Consider the following 12,984-nt stretch of genomic DNA (forward strand, 5'->3'; position numbering starts at 1 on the left):
CCTTCAATGCAGAAAGTCAAAAAACTGTGTTAGTTCCAAAAGGGAGATGAAGTGTATTCCCTCATCTGTGATGGAATGACCATCACTTGTATTTTTTGCTCCAACCAAAGCTGATTGTAAACCTTCCCCCTCCTCCTGCCCACAGCAGCTGAATTCAGTGGGAACAGGACCAACCCCCTCATCCTCAGAAATGGCAAAGTGCCATTTGACAGGCCTCAGCTGAAGGAATAAAAAACTACATTCAGTGTCTGAGGATGTACCCTTTAGATTGCATCTACTGAGAAGATATTTCTCTTCTTGAAAGGAAGTAGTTTCCACATGAACAAGTAATGCCTCTGATTCTGTAGATTTTCAAGTGCTTTATTAATTTTATTTTCTTATTCTGGCTTTTCACACAAAATAAGCTATGTTCAAAATAACCAAATCATAAATGATAATTTTCTTGCAAATTTCCTTTAAAAAAACCTTAAAGTGCTCCTCAGGAACTCCTCATATCTGTACAGTACATGTAATATATTCCAACACAGATGTTAATGTCCCTTTGAGCATAGGAGATACTGAATTTTTTTTCCTATTAATACAATGTTATGTAAGCCAAACAGGTAATTTCCAGTTCTCACTCTTTCAAGAGTTTGCACTTTCATTAAATTTTTCTTGTTTTCACCGTACGTACTCCCGAACTGCAAGCTCCTTCAGGGTAAAAACCCGTATGGGATCTTTCTTTGTCTTCCATTCTTCCAGTTTTTCTTGCAAAGACAGAAAATCCTTGCCAAGTTCATATGCCAGAGTGATCATTGTTTCTAACAGTGGCATATAATACCTGTGGCTGGTGTGCACACAAAGGCGTGCCAGAGCTTTTTCTCCATATTCAAAGGCACTTGCTGGGTTTTCCAGGTCCTTGTGGCACACCACGATGGCACACAGAGTGGGGACAATTGCAACAGGGTTCCCTCTCATCAGCCTTTCCTGCAGCCCAATGACTTCTACAAGGATTTCCAAAGCTTTGGTGTACTGGCCACCCCGCAGGCAACCGTATGCTTCCTGAAGCTCCGGCCTTGTTAAAAAGTCAATAAATTTTTTTGATCTTCTGATGTATTTCATAGAATATAGGAGTCTCAGGTAGTCCTTGAAGGCTAATTTTCTTTCATTGATTATTTCTTCTGTGAAGTTTCCTGTTAGAGTTTTTTTGGGAAAGGTTACGTCTTCCAGTTCTTCGCTAAATTCTTCCAGCAGATTTCTGTGCAGTTTCTCAAAATCTGAGTAACGCCTTTCAATTACAGATTTGTTGCTGTCAAAACTCCCTGTTTGCAAAATGATGATTTTATACATCTAAACACAATCAAAGAGAAAAAATAAGCATGAGAAGGGACCACTCTAGCCCCAGTGCAGTCAGATTTTGTCTGGTACTGCTATGAAAAGACTTTGTGCTTGTTCAGTCCTCCAGCTGAAACACTCCTGCACCGATTTTCTGTGTGTAATCTCATGTACTCCTATGGCAGTGCTGCTAAATCAGGTACTGCCTGGGATTATGGTGCATGCTCACTGTAGACCTGAAAGATCTGCAGCCATCAAACTAAAAATTCCCACCTCCTGCTGTTCTGTACTGCTGTCACCAGGCTTAGGCTGAGCACATAAATAAGTTGTACATAAAGAGAGCACTAACAGATCCCACCCTGCAAGGTGCTGGGAAAGCAAACTAGCAGCAGACTGAAGCACATAAAAACACCCACAAAGCATTTCTGTCGCTGTACTTTGTTTATAACAGCCATGGCTGCTGCAATCAATCATCTTCAGTGAACTGAATGGATTTCCCAGACTTAATATTGAATGTAATCTATTTTACATCGCTCATAATATTCAGAAATGCTCTTTGTATAAGACATTCCTAGGGATTTGGGGTGCTAGTAATGCTGTGAAAGAAAAGGGAGTATTTGGCAATATATGTGGTGTGTGCAAAAATAAGATGGAGCAACTCCAAATACTTTTCTCCCCTCTAAATCATTGTCCTATATTCAAACTTAATTCACATTTAAATAATACCAAAAAAGTAACATTTCTACAGCAATCTGCTATCCAAAGCCCTTCACTTGCAGCTAACAGCTGTGCTGCCCCACATTAAAAGTGGGGCATGTCTTCCTCAGCTCTTTACTAGCCCCAAAAAAACCACAATAAATGTGGTACTGGGCAAATAGCTGCAAAATTCTGTGCTGTGTTGTCCAAATAATCTCTTCTGGTTCTGATCTAAGCACAGTGATTTTGAGGAAGGGCCAATCCCCATCGTGTGCAAACCATGGTAGGTCCATGGGAGCCAGTTTAACTGTGTCACCAGACACCACCTAAGGACACAGACTGTTGAACTCTTGGATGATGGCCATGTTCACATCCAACTTCACCCTGTGCCCATTGATTTACACAGGAGCTGCAGGGGTTTTGCTCATGCCAGTTATTTTCTCTGCTGCTGTTGAAGGCTGCAAACCAGTACTCGCACTATGCCTGTCTGATTCTCTTCCTTGTTTTTCCTTAAAGAGAAATTCTCTTTTAATCTTCATAAATGATCTTTACAGGCACTTCTTGAAAGGTTTCTAAATTTGAGCTGACTTCTCTGATCTCTTTTCATTTGTAGGCACTGTGACATTTTCCTATACTTTGTCCTGCTCCCTGCTGAAAAGTATATATATGCCTGATGCATTCTAAAACAACCATAAGAGCAATTTTTTTAAGTTATCATTTTATCAAGGGCAGCTAAGTGAATAATTTAAAAGTACTTGCTTTTTTATTTGTGGAGTGTGCATGAAAAAGGTAAGAAGTAGCACTTAATTAGACTGTCATTCAAATTGGCTCAGTTTTGTTGTAATGTAAATCTTTTTGCCTAGGCTTGTGACTTATGACTAAGTTTAATTGCCCATATGCTGGATGATACTCTTGCTCTCATGCAGTTACACAAAACCAATTTCTAGCTATTCAGAAGCTGAATACTCAGGGGTGTATGCAAGAAAAGCAGCAGCTGAGTAGGTGTGTCCAGCATGCAACAAGATCTAAGGACAGTCTCAAAAACATTTACTTGCTTCAAATACTACCAAACTGGATCACCCAGTATCAGCAATGCTGATTCTTGGCATTTTTCATCTACAGATCTCACAGACTGTAGCAAACAGGGAAATCATCCCTATCTGAATTTCACAGGAGTACTAAAAGGCACTTGCTCCAGATCAGTCCTTCTGAAGGCCAGGAGCAGAATCAGAAATAAAAACTAAGTGTCAGTACTGGGGAAAAAGATACAGAAATCCAACCTCTTTGGTTGTTCCCACTCCTCATACTAATGTTTCATCTTAAAAATATGACAGAAATATGCCACCTAAGGGAGCTCCAAGTAGGGAAGGGGAACAATCCCAAGTGATCTAGCTGGAGGATGTCTTAGACTTTGTCAACATCAAAGAATTCTGCACTTGTGCTAAAAGAAACCTCTGATGTGGAAGTTATACAAATACACTGCAGCTGCTACAGCTGGCTAGTTCAGTGGAAGTGTAAATATACAGATATTTTTACATTTGTGTGAATTTCCTTAATGTTGACAAAACTCTGTGTTTTAAGGATACTCAAGATACTAATTTATTTGATAACACTTTTCCTCTGCAGCAGATTTAGTGAACTGACTGTCAGAGGGCTTTTTAAGATGCAGATTCCACCAGGCAGGCCCATACAATCAGTGAGAACAGGTTCTACTCCGTGTGATCCTGGCTTGCAGAAGTTGGCCCTTGCTGAGGCTTTCATGTTGTGAGGCCTGCTGTGTGCTGTGCAGACCCCTGTAGAGTGAATAAAAATTAATGATCTTACATATTCATTTCTTAGCTTACCACATATTTTGATAAGTGGTGCTCTACAATTCTGGTTGATGGGATTTCAAAAAGGAGTTTGATTTGTTTGCACTGGCGTTTTTCATTCCTCCAATATTCCTGAAGCTCCTTAGTGGTCATCGAAGAGTTGGGACTTAGGGTTGCACTGGAATCTAAAACCAATATATTTAGTACTTCAGATTATATTCTTTGCATTTGGAAAGAAAATTCTTATGTATTTGTTGTGAAAAGACAGCCTAGATTTTCTGTTGCTGTAACAGCAAGACCTAAAGACTGATAAGTGATTTCACTGCTAATAGATAGGAGCAGATGCTTTGAGGAAAGCTATTAGGGTCTGAAATCTTGAAAGAAAAGATATCACCTGCAGAATACAAAATTGTAGAGAACATACTGCCATGAAATATTGTATGTCAAGGTTGTAACCTAGGGCACAATCTGAGCAGGAGATTTTCTTCATCATTCTAGAAATAGCCCTAAGACACACTGACTGAGTCATTTGAGTCAGATGTTTCTCCAGGCTTCTTTGTTGCTAAATGGATGAGATAATACAATGCAGCTGCAAATTCAGACATTTATTCAAAAACTGACCTACTCAACTATGGGGTTTGTGCAGTAATAGGAGAAAGCTAAGAAAACATGAATAGCCTAACCTCAAAGTTGGATAACCAGCTCAGCCGAAGGAGGATTTCCCACATTCCCTCTTTTTTTTTTTTTTCTGTAGCTGAACTGATGGCACAGTTTAGCTATATATATGTTTTTATAAATATATATATAATCTATAATATGATTTTATATATATAATATATACATTTATATACCTTCCTCCTTTCCTCTCTCTCTCTTCACATACACACACACACACACATATAAAAAATATGGGACAGCTGGCTGTAGAGTTTGATTATAGGAGAATTTGATGTAGAATTTCAAAAAGGTGATTTCTCTGTCTTTGAAATCTTCTGACAATAGATTTCATCAGGTGCCATACAGGCTAGATAAGAGGATAAAAGAAATGGAATATTGTATCTCGGTGGGCACACTGCTCCCAGTTTCTAATCAAGGATGTCTTTGTCAAGGCAGTCAGCTGAAGTCAGTCTGCAGTGTGTCGAACATTCTGCCAATGGAGGTGAAGGAGCACAACTGAAGGGTGGGAGAACAGCTTGGTGCAGAAATAGACTTGTAAAGACACCACAGTACTCTTTCAGTGGCCCCTCATTTTTACATGTTCTTAATCATTTGACCATACAGTTTCAGTTATCAAGGCCTTGGGGGTTTGGCTCAAAGCATCTATTTCCTACGAGAGGTGTTTTTTATGACATCCTTCCAGATTTAAAACCTTGATGAGATTATATATATTTAAGGTTATACATAACATTTTATTTAATAACAGATGAGAGCATCTTAGGCATGGTGAATGTTCAGTGCTGCCTCTTTAAAGGCATGTGAGAGCTTCCTGCTTGAGATTAGCCTCAGTTTGGTGTCCTTGCTGATACTGCCAAGGAGTTCAGATTGGTGATGCACAGAAAGTGCACTCCCAAGATCGGCCAGCTGATGATCACTGCTTTCATTGCTGGTGTGTAAGGTAAATCTGTGATACATTTTAGGCACTAGGCATTTGAAAGGAAACCTCTGTGTGTTTATATACACACCAGGATGAGCATTGGTTTCACTATTGCTACATTATTACTACAAGTGTACTCAAGGCTTATTTTCAGTGGAGTATGGCAGAACAGCTTTGAACCACTGCTGCAATAAATAAGCAACGTTTTTAATACAACAGATTACCACCATAAACAGCTAGATGTAAAATAAAATTAAAGGATAGCATCAACCTTGCATGTCATCTTTTTCTGGGTTTTCTTTTCTCACTTGACATGAAATTTCAGCTTTGGGTTGATTTTCTTCTTCATCAGATGGACTTGTGGTAGACGATGTAGTAATTCTGCTTACAGCTTCCAACAGTTCCCTTTCTGCTGTGCAGTGTGAATCTTGGTCCATTGCTTGCTATCACTGAAAGATTACAAACTCCATGACATTTCTTAGTACCGCGCCTTTAAGGGATCCATTTTGGTAATTTTCACATTGGTAATTAATAGCTACATAGAGCAGAACCATCCCTATTACTGTTACCAGTGAAAGTGTTTGGATGTTTTTCTGTCAGCTTAAAATCAAATAAGAAAACCATAAGAAGTTACGTTGAATAAGATTAGATGGGGAACTCAGTTCTTACCTATGAGAATTTTATCATGAACGTCAGTGTGGGCAGATTTCTTCCTCCTTGTATTTTACCCTCAAGCTTGTAAGTATGAGCTCAGATGAACTAAAATTCTTTGAGAAAATTAGTATAACCAGCAGCCTGGTTCTCCTATGCTGCTAAAATTTACAGTTATCAAGACTCAAAAACTTATTCTTAATCATAATCGGTAGGACAAAATAGGGTGATATCTAAAATAGTATAAAGTTTTTATCATGTTTCACAGTTTTAGGTTCCCTCCAGAGACTTGTCTCTGCACTGTGAAAACAAAATAACTGACTTTGACAATGGCTTGGTGGTGGGAGATCTGAATTTTCTAATTGTTATACAGAAGTATTCTCCTTTTACTTGTTCTTTTACCCTAGATGTACTGTGCTATTTTAGATCTGGTCTGCTTGGACCACTATTTTACCATGTACTGACAAAAACACAATTTACTCCTACTCCAATAGACCACATTGGCCATTCTGCTGCTTAAATATCTCCACATTTAAGGATGTTCTTTGATTTGTCGGAGTTCTAGTTTTTTAAACAAACAAACAAAACCTACCTGTTACACCACTGTGTTATAGGAGCAGCTGAAAAAGTTCTAAGAACATCCTAACAACTTTGAAAAGGTGCCATGTTCCCTTAGCATGAGCAAAGTGTTGCTCACAGTTTAGCCAAGTGAAAACCAAATAACAGAACAATACAGTTCTACAAGAAACCCTGCTAAAATAATGCCCAAGCAGTGGTGATTAAGTAATGGGAACTTTTAGGAGGGTTATTGCTACATATCATTTTGCCTCTACTTGTCTACCACACAGTTATGCAATGCTGGATACAGAGGTGAGGAAACTCCTTCAGCAGACTTATTGATTTCTGGCAAGCTGCAAGGCTATAAAAAGAAAAGAAATTATTTTCTCCACTGGAAATAATGGAAGTGCAAACCACTTTCCTGTAACAGAAACCTATCCTTTGGCTGGCATGCACAAGCAAGTATACAGATGGTGTCATGCTCCTTAATGAAAGCATCATGGAAGCTCTTATTCTTGGAGTGAAAGTTCTTACTGTTCTTCAGTCCTCCTTATCTACTTTTTGAACACGAAGAATAGCCACTTACTCATTCTTTAACTGCTCAGTCTTTTGAAAATCACAAAACTTTATATCACAAGAGCATACATAGTAAATTAAATGACGAGTCTGAAAATGGCCAAACTGATTTAAATGACAACTTTTTTCTTGGATATGAGTTGGGATAACTTTATAAGAAAAATTGTATTTACACTGAAAAAAACCTTTGTGCGTGCATAGTTTTATATTCATAAGTATATATGAGTATGTATGTGTATATATACATATACACATACATACATATTTGTTTATGTATTTATATGTACTGTTTTAAAACATTGTTTACCAGGATACATAACACACTTGTAAACAGAAGAATGCAGAAGTGGGTGTTATGACACACGTCTTCTGCCTTTAATATATGTACCTTGAATACTAACTGCACTTCATGCAAACAGTTGCATTTTCAGAGCTAAAACTCATGGCAAACTCTTTTAACTAAGATACTACTTATTTTTCCGTATTAAAAAAAAAAAAAAAAAAAAAATCCAAAACAGCACAACCCTCCTGCAAGAAATTACACGATGTTATCTTGGGCAGACGCTCATCCTGTTCCGTGTCGGGGTAAGCGCTGCTCCAGCTCCTTCACTGGCTTTTAAGCAGCACTAGAGCCCGAAGCGCCCGGAGCACCCACCTGGAAATCGCGGAGTTTTTTACTTGTGGCACATGTGAGCTCTGAGCGAGGCCACGCTCAGCCCGCCTCGCCTTTCCAAAACGCAGAAAAAGATGTCTGTGCCTTCTTCTAGCGGGCACATTCTGTGTCTTACAAAAAGGAAGGAAGAAGCCTCGATTAAGTCACACTTCCCCGTCCCATTGGCCCGATTGCGCAGGAAGCCTCCGGTGCCTCCCCCACGCCGGGGCCGCCCCGGCCCGGCCCCGCTCCGGGGCTCCGGGCACCGGAGGGACCGCCACAGTAAACGATGCCATCAACACAGTCCATGCAAACTACTCTGCGTGGGCAGAGAATCCAAAAAACCACTCTGAACAGAAAGGAGATTAGGGGAAAGAAAGAGCTAAGTACGTAAAATGTATTTATGTGGAAAATAATGCCCCTTGGGATGTCTTTAAAATACAGGCTTAACATCCAGTTCAGGAAAAAAAATGCAGATGGCATTGCAACAAACAGCCTTGCTCTGTGTAAACGTGCACTTCTGACAGAAATCCTGATTCTACATAGTGCAGAACACATGATTAATTACAAATATCTGCTCAATTAAAATTCAAATAGGAGCATTATCATATCTGACATGGTTGCTAAACTTGAGGTGGGCTTACAAGTGTGCCTAAAAGTAATCCTATATGTGCTTAAATTCGTTGTTGAACTGAGGACAAAATGAAGAAGAATAATGTATTAATCCACATGTCCTTTGGCCGAGATGCTTCATTTTGGAGTTCACTTCAGTTTGGAAATTTGCTTTAAACCATCAGGATAGCTATTTCTGGGGTAAATAATATGGACACTATCTTTTTTTAGTAAGGTAGGTTTCCCCTCTGCCAAAGTTCAGTCACTGAAAAACCAAGCAATTTTAATGCAGTACAAATGTGGGAGGCAAGCATCCAAAGGACCACATGGATCCTACCCCACACATTCCTTTAGAACAAACAATTTAAAATAATGTAAAATCAGGGCCATGAACTGGTAATACTTCTCTTCTGCTTTATTTGCAACATAAAACAATGCCAACTTTAACTTGGACTTGGTCTAAATGTAGGAGTTTTGCCAAAATAGCTGTCAGAATGATGAAAAATCCCTTGCATGCAGCTACAGCCACACTGGCAAAAGCCCTGGAGTAGATGCCATTATATTGGCAGAGTCCTTCAGCCACTTTAGCATATTCCATGAGAAAAGTGATTTAAGTTACACCCGAAAAGAAATCTCTGCTTGCCAATTCAGCTCTAAGGTGTAGCTATACCAGCCAACTCTTTTAAGTGCAGACAAGGCATGGGTTTCTGGCACTACTCTCATTCCTTTAAAGCTAGATTTATGGGTTTGGTTACAATTGTGAGCAAAAACTGAGGGGGATTTCAGTGTATTTGACTCATGCTGACAGTTTACAGATGTATCTAAACTTTGAATTTGGAAACAGTTAATTTATGCATTGCCAAAAAGCAGTGTATTATTTTGTGATGCTTAATGCTATTGTCCTGCTCTTGGTAAAGCAAAAAGAAAAGAAAAAAGTACATTTTTCAGTATATTAGGTGTGACCTCTACTTTCAGTTATTTCAGAATAAGTAAGTTCTAGTAAAATTAACCTGGATGATTAAAAGAAATGTGTTATTTTATTTACAAATCAAGGGTGTTCCACAAGACTTCTGCCTGTCGCAATGGAGGCAGCTATTATGGTCACAGCTGGTTCCTGGGAGTGTTCCTCATGCCCAGGAGCTGTGACATCCACGGCAGGTTTGGCAGGCTGCTACTCCTCATCCTGCTCCCAGGAGCTCAGGTTTGGTCCAAACAGCACGTTGCCCTTCACTGGGACCCAGTGCTCTTAGTCTGGCAGCATTTTACCTTCCTAAGTGTCTACTTGATTAGCACATGCAAAACACACTGCAGTACACAGTGTTGTTTGCTAGCAGAATGCATAACTAATATTTCTTTTTACATTCTCAGCTATGCTTCCAACAGTCAAACATTATGTAAAGGTTAAGCAGTTGAAAAGAAAATTTTCACAATGGCAGCAAAGCATTCTGAGAGACAGGCAAGTGCACTTAGACCATCAATTTAACTTAATACTCATAAAACTGTGGTAAATTTTAATGGAAAAGCATTTTCTGTCATTGTCAGGGATGGAAAAGGGATCCTGATGCAGTGGCTTACTCCGAGTTTGTATTCTGTGGAAGCACTGGCTTTGTCAGACATAAAGACCACCAGTGTTATAATGCACCTGCCAGGGGATATGGAAAATGTGTGCTCTGCAATAATGCAGGAGTGAGGCAAGGTTAAAACCATAACAGTGCAGTGCATAAAAGGTGGCTGTCATGTGAGTTATGTGTTCCATACTCATTTAGGATGAAATGATTCATTTTAAGAAGAATAACTGGAAAGTTTATGGCCAAAACTTGGTGAGCAGCCAAGAGATGAGCCAGCATTGTGATGCCATGTAAAGGATGCCTGCCACTATTGCTTTTGATAGTTAAAGAACCAAAAGGGACTGCTGCCCCAGTGTCAAACATTCTGCTTTGATCTATACCCCAATCTGGGCAGTTCCCATTTTCCCAATCAGACAGATGACACAAACCCTGACAGATACAATATTTAACCATAGACTACAAAGCTGGTAACAGCTGGAAAACTTGGGAGCTAAACCAATGTCGTATATGAACTGCAGTTTTCTGGCAGATTTTATTGGCAGTTTATCACAGACAGAACAAGGTCTTATTCTTGTTAAAGAATGTGGCTGTAATATCCCTATTACAAAATACTCTTCAGCTTCTGTCCTAAGAAGTGCAGCTTCAGGCAACTTTGCACTCTGTGCTTTTTTCCATCTCAAGCCCCAAACTATTTAGCTAAACTTTATTTATTTTACTAAATCATTCATTAGAACAGTAGAGAATGACAAAAAGCCCTAAACAAACAAGGGGAGGCAGAAATACCTGACATATTTATCCAAGTCCCTTTTTATCACATAAGTAATATTTAGAAAGTGCAGTTGTATTGTCTTTGATGCTTCTACAAGACCCTTTCCTCTCTGTTTTTTGTTTTTTGTTTTTTTTTTTTTTTAAATGCAGCTGGATAAATACCAACCATTTCCATGTTTGAATTAGCAGAAAAAAAATCATCTGTTTTGATGGATATTCTACACTTTTGGGGCAATGCTGTGATAAATGAATACCATATTCCTATTCTGGCACAGCACAAAATTCTGTTCCATGCTATGCTATAATATGTAATTGCACAGTGTTGTGTCATTTGGAAGTGGAATTTGTTTACCATACTTCATTATTACAAAACATATCTCTCTTAACAAGAGTGTGGTTTAAAGAAATCAGTCGTTGTTTAATGGCAAATGTCTTGTGCTGGTGTTACTGACAGGGTTTTCAACATGAAAGAGATGTAGCAGGCCCGTTGTACACTGCCAAAGTCCTGTTATCACTTTACAACTCCTTCATACTTCTAAAGGAGTATGAAGGAGCTTTAGAGTAAACAGCAGTCTTGGCCTGCCTTTCATCTGTGGTCTGTCAGTGACACAGAGCTATGTGCAAGCCCAGTGGGTCAATAGGATATTAACTTGGGTTAAATGTCACAAGCACTGCTCTGGCTGCAGAATGACAGGCTTTGTGAATGGGCCATGTTGGTCATTTTTCCTGCTGAATTCATAGAGGCTTAAGTGCATAATTACATGGAATACAGAATATTTTTAAATATTTGGTCATGTGTTATTAGGAACACTACAAATAGTCATTCCTATCCAGAAGTCTGATATTCTATGCTCATTGTGTGTCTGTCCCCTTTTCTTCTCACATATAATTATGGTGTACTTTGGCTAATACTTGCAGTCATGCTCCACATGTGATTTATTTATACCCAAACTGTAAACATAATGAAATTTGGAATAACAGGACTTATATCAGACATGTTAATGCAGTTTGCAGTAGCACAAAAGGCAACTCCACAAGCACAGGCTGCAGCAGCTGTGTGTAGATAGCCACCTTGAGGATCAGCAGAGCATGGCTTGAGGTTACTTTGTGCTCCTCTGCAAAATGAGGAAGGCATAAATCTTTGTATATTGTCTAGTATAATATATTTTCAATGTAATTTATTTAAAAATTAAATGAGGCTTTGAAATGCAATTTTTCTTTTAAGGAACTAGGTGGAATGATTAGTGTGAGCATTCATTCCATAGTAGATGGAATCTCATTGTTTCCTTGGGAGTTCCCAAAAAACTCCTGCTGGTGTCTGTGTCCTTTCCATCTTGCACATACCCCCACAAATAAAACCCCCTGTTCTACCCTCCCATCTTCCTAACAAAAGCCTTGGTAGTGACTCACAGTGCTTCAGAGCTTAGAAATGGGCACTCCAGCCCTGATCTGGGGCTGCATTGGATCTGCTGTCTCTGGAATCTGGAGAGCTATGGAAAAGAGGATTAACTGGAACAGCCTTCAGCTAACATTGAACTGCACATGTTACTAAATTATATAAAAACATATATATATGTAAAACATATATAAAACATGTTACTAAAATATATATTATTATATATAATTTAATTATATATTAAATTATATAAAAACATATATTAAGGGAATGCTACAGATGCTAAGAAACCAGGAAAGTGTTTATTTATAGGCAAATATTACTGTAACCTCCTGAGGTACATGATCAAATGCTGTATCCTTAAAAGATGCTTCTTTGTAGGAAGTCCACTTCTCAAAGTGAAAAGCTTTAGAAATATTTTAAAATGAAATTTAAAGCACTAGTTTAGAATCCTACATGAATTAAAAACATATCTTCTTAAAATAAATGTTGTTTTTTTTTATATGCTGAATGTGTGAATGGAGTCTTTAAACCTAACTGTCCTGTTGAGAAACTCCCTTCTATTCCAGGACTCCTTCTCTCATTCATAATTTAAGCAGAGCTCACTATCTAAAAACAGCAGTGGATAGATCAAGTGGAACAGTGGAAGTTGCTAAGTGGATAGAATAGCGCAGCATTCTATGACAAGCACAATCAAAAATAGGTCGGTTAAAGAGGAACTCCATTTGGCTTTTATTACATGAAATATTCAGTAGCATTACTTCAATTTCTTGGGAATAAAAATATTT

General features: G+C 38.6%; 1 protein-coding gene across 1 annotated transcript; it reads right to left on the bottom strand.

Moving 5' to 3' along the window:
* Positions 1 to 361: 361 nt before the first annotated feature.
* SNX20 (sorting nexin 20) lies at positions 362 to 7,960 on the bottom strand. The gene is made up of 4 exons (XM_053987454.1): positions 7,856 to 7,960; positions 5,687 to 5,864; positions 3,855 to 4,006; positions 362 to 1,329 (listed from the first exon to the last, which is right to left on the bottom strand). Exons 2-4 carry the CDS (start codon positions 5,850 to 5,852, stop codon positions 661 to 663), a joined length of 987 nt encoding a protein of 328 aa, XP_053843429.1. The 5' UTR covers positions 5,853 to 5,864; positions 7,856 to 7,960; the 3' UTR covers positions 362 to 660.
* Positions 7,961 to 12,984: the final 5,024 nt, after the last annotated feature.

The sequence above is a fragment of the Vidua macroura genome, chromosome 11 (assembly GCF_024509145.1).
Source record: "Vidua macroura isolate BioBank_ID:100142 chromosome 11, ASM2450914v1, whole genome shotgun sequence".
Taxonomy (NCBI): Eukaryota; Metazoa; Chordata; class Aves; order Passeriformes; family Viduidae; genus Vidua; species Vidua macroura.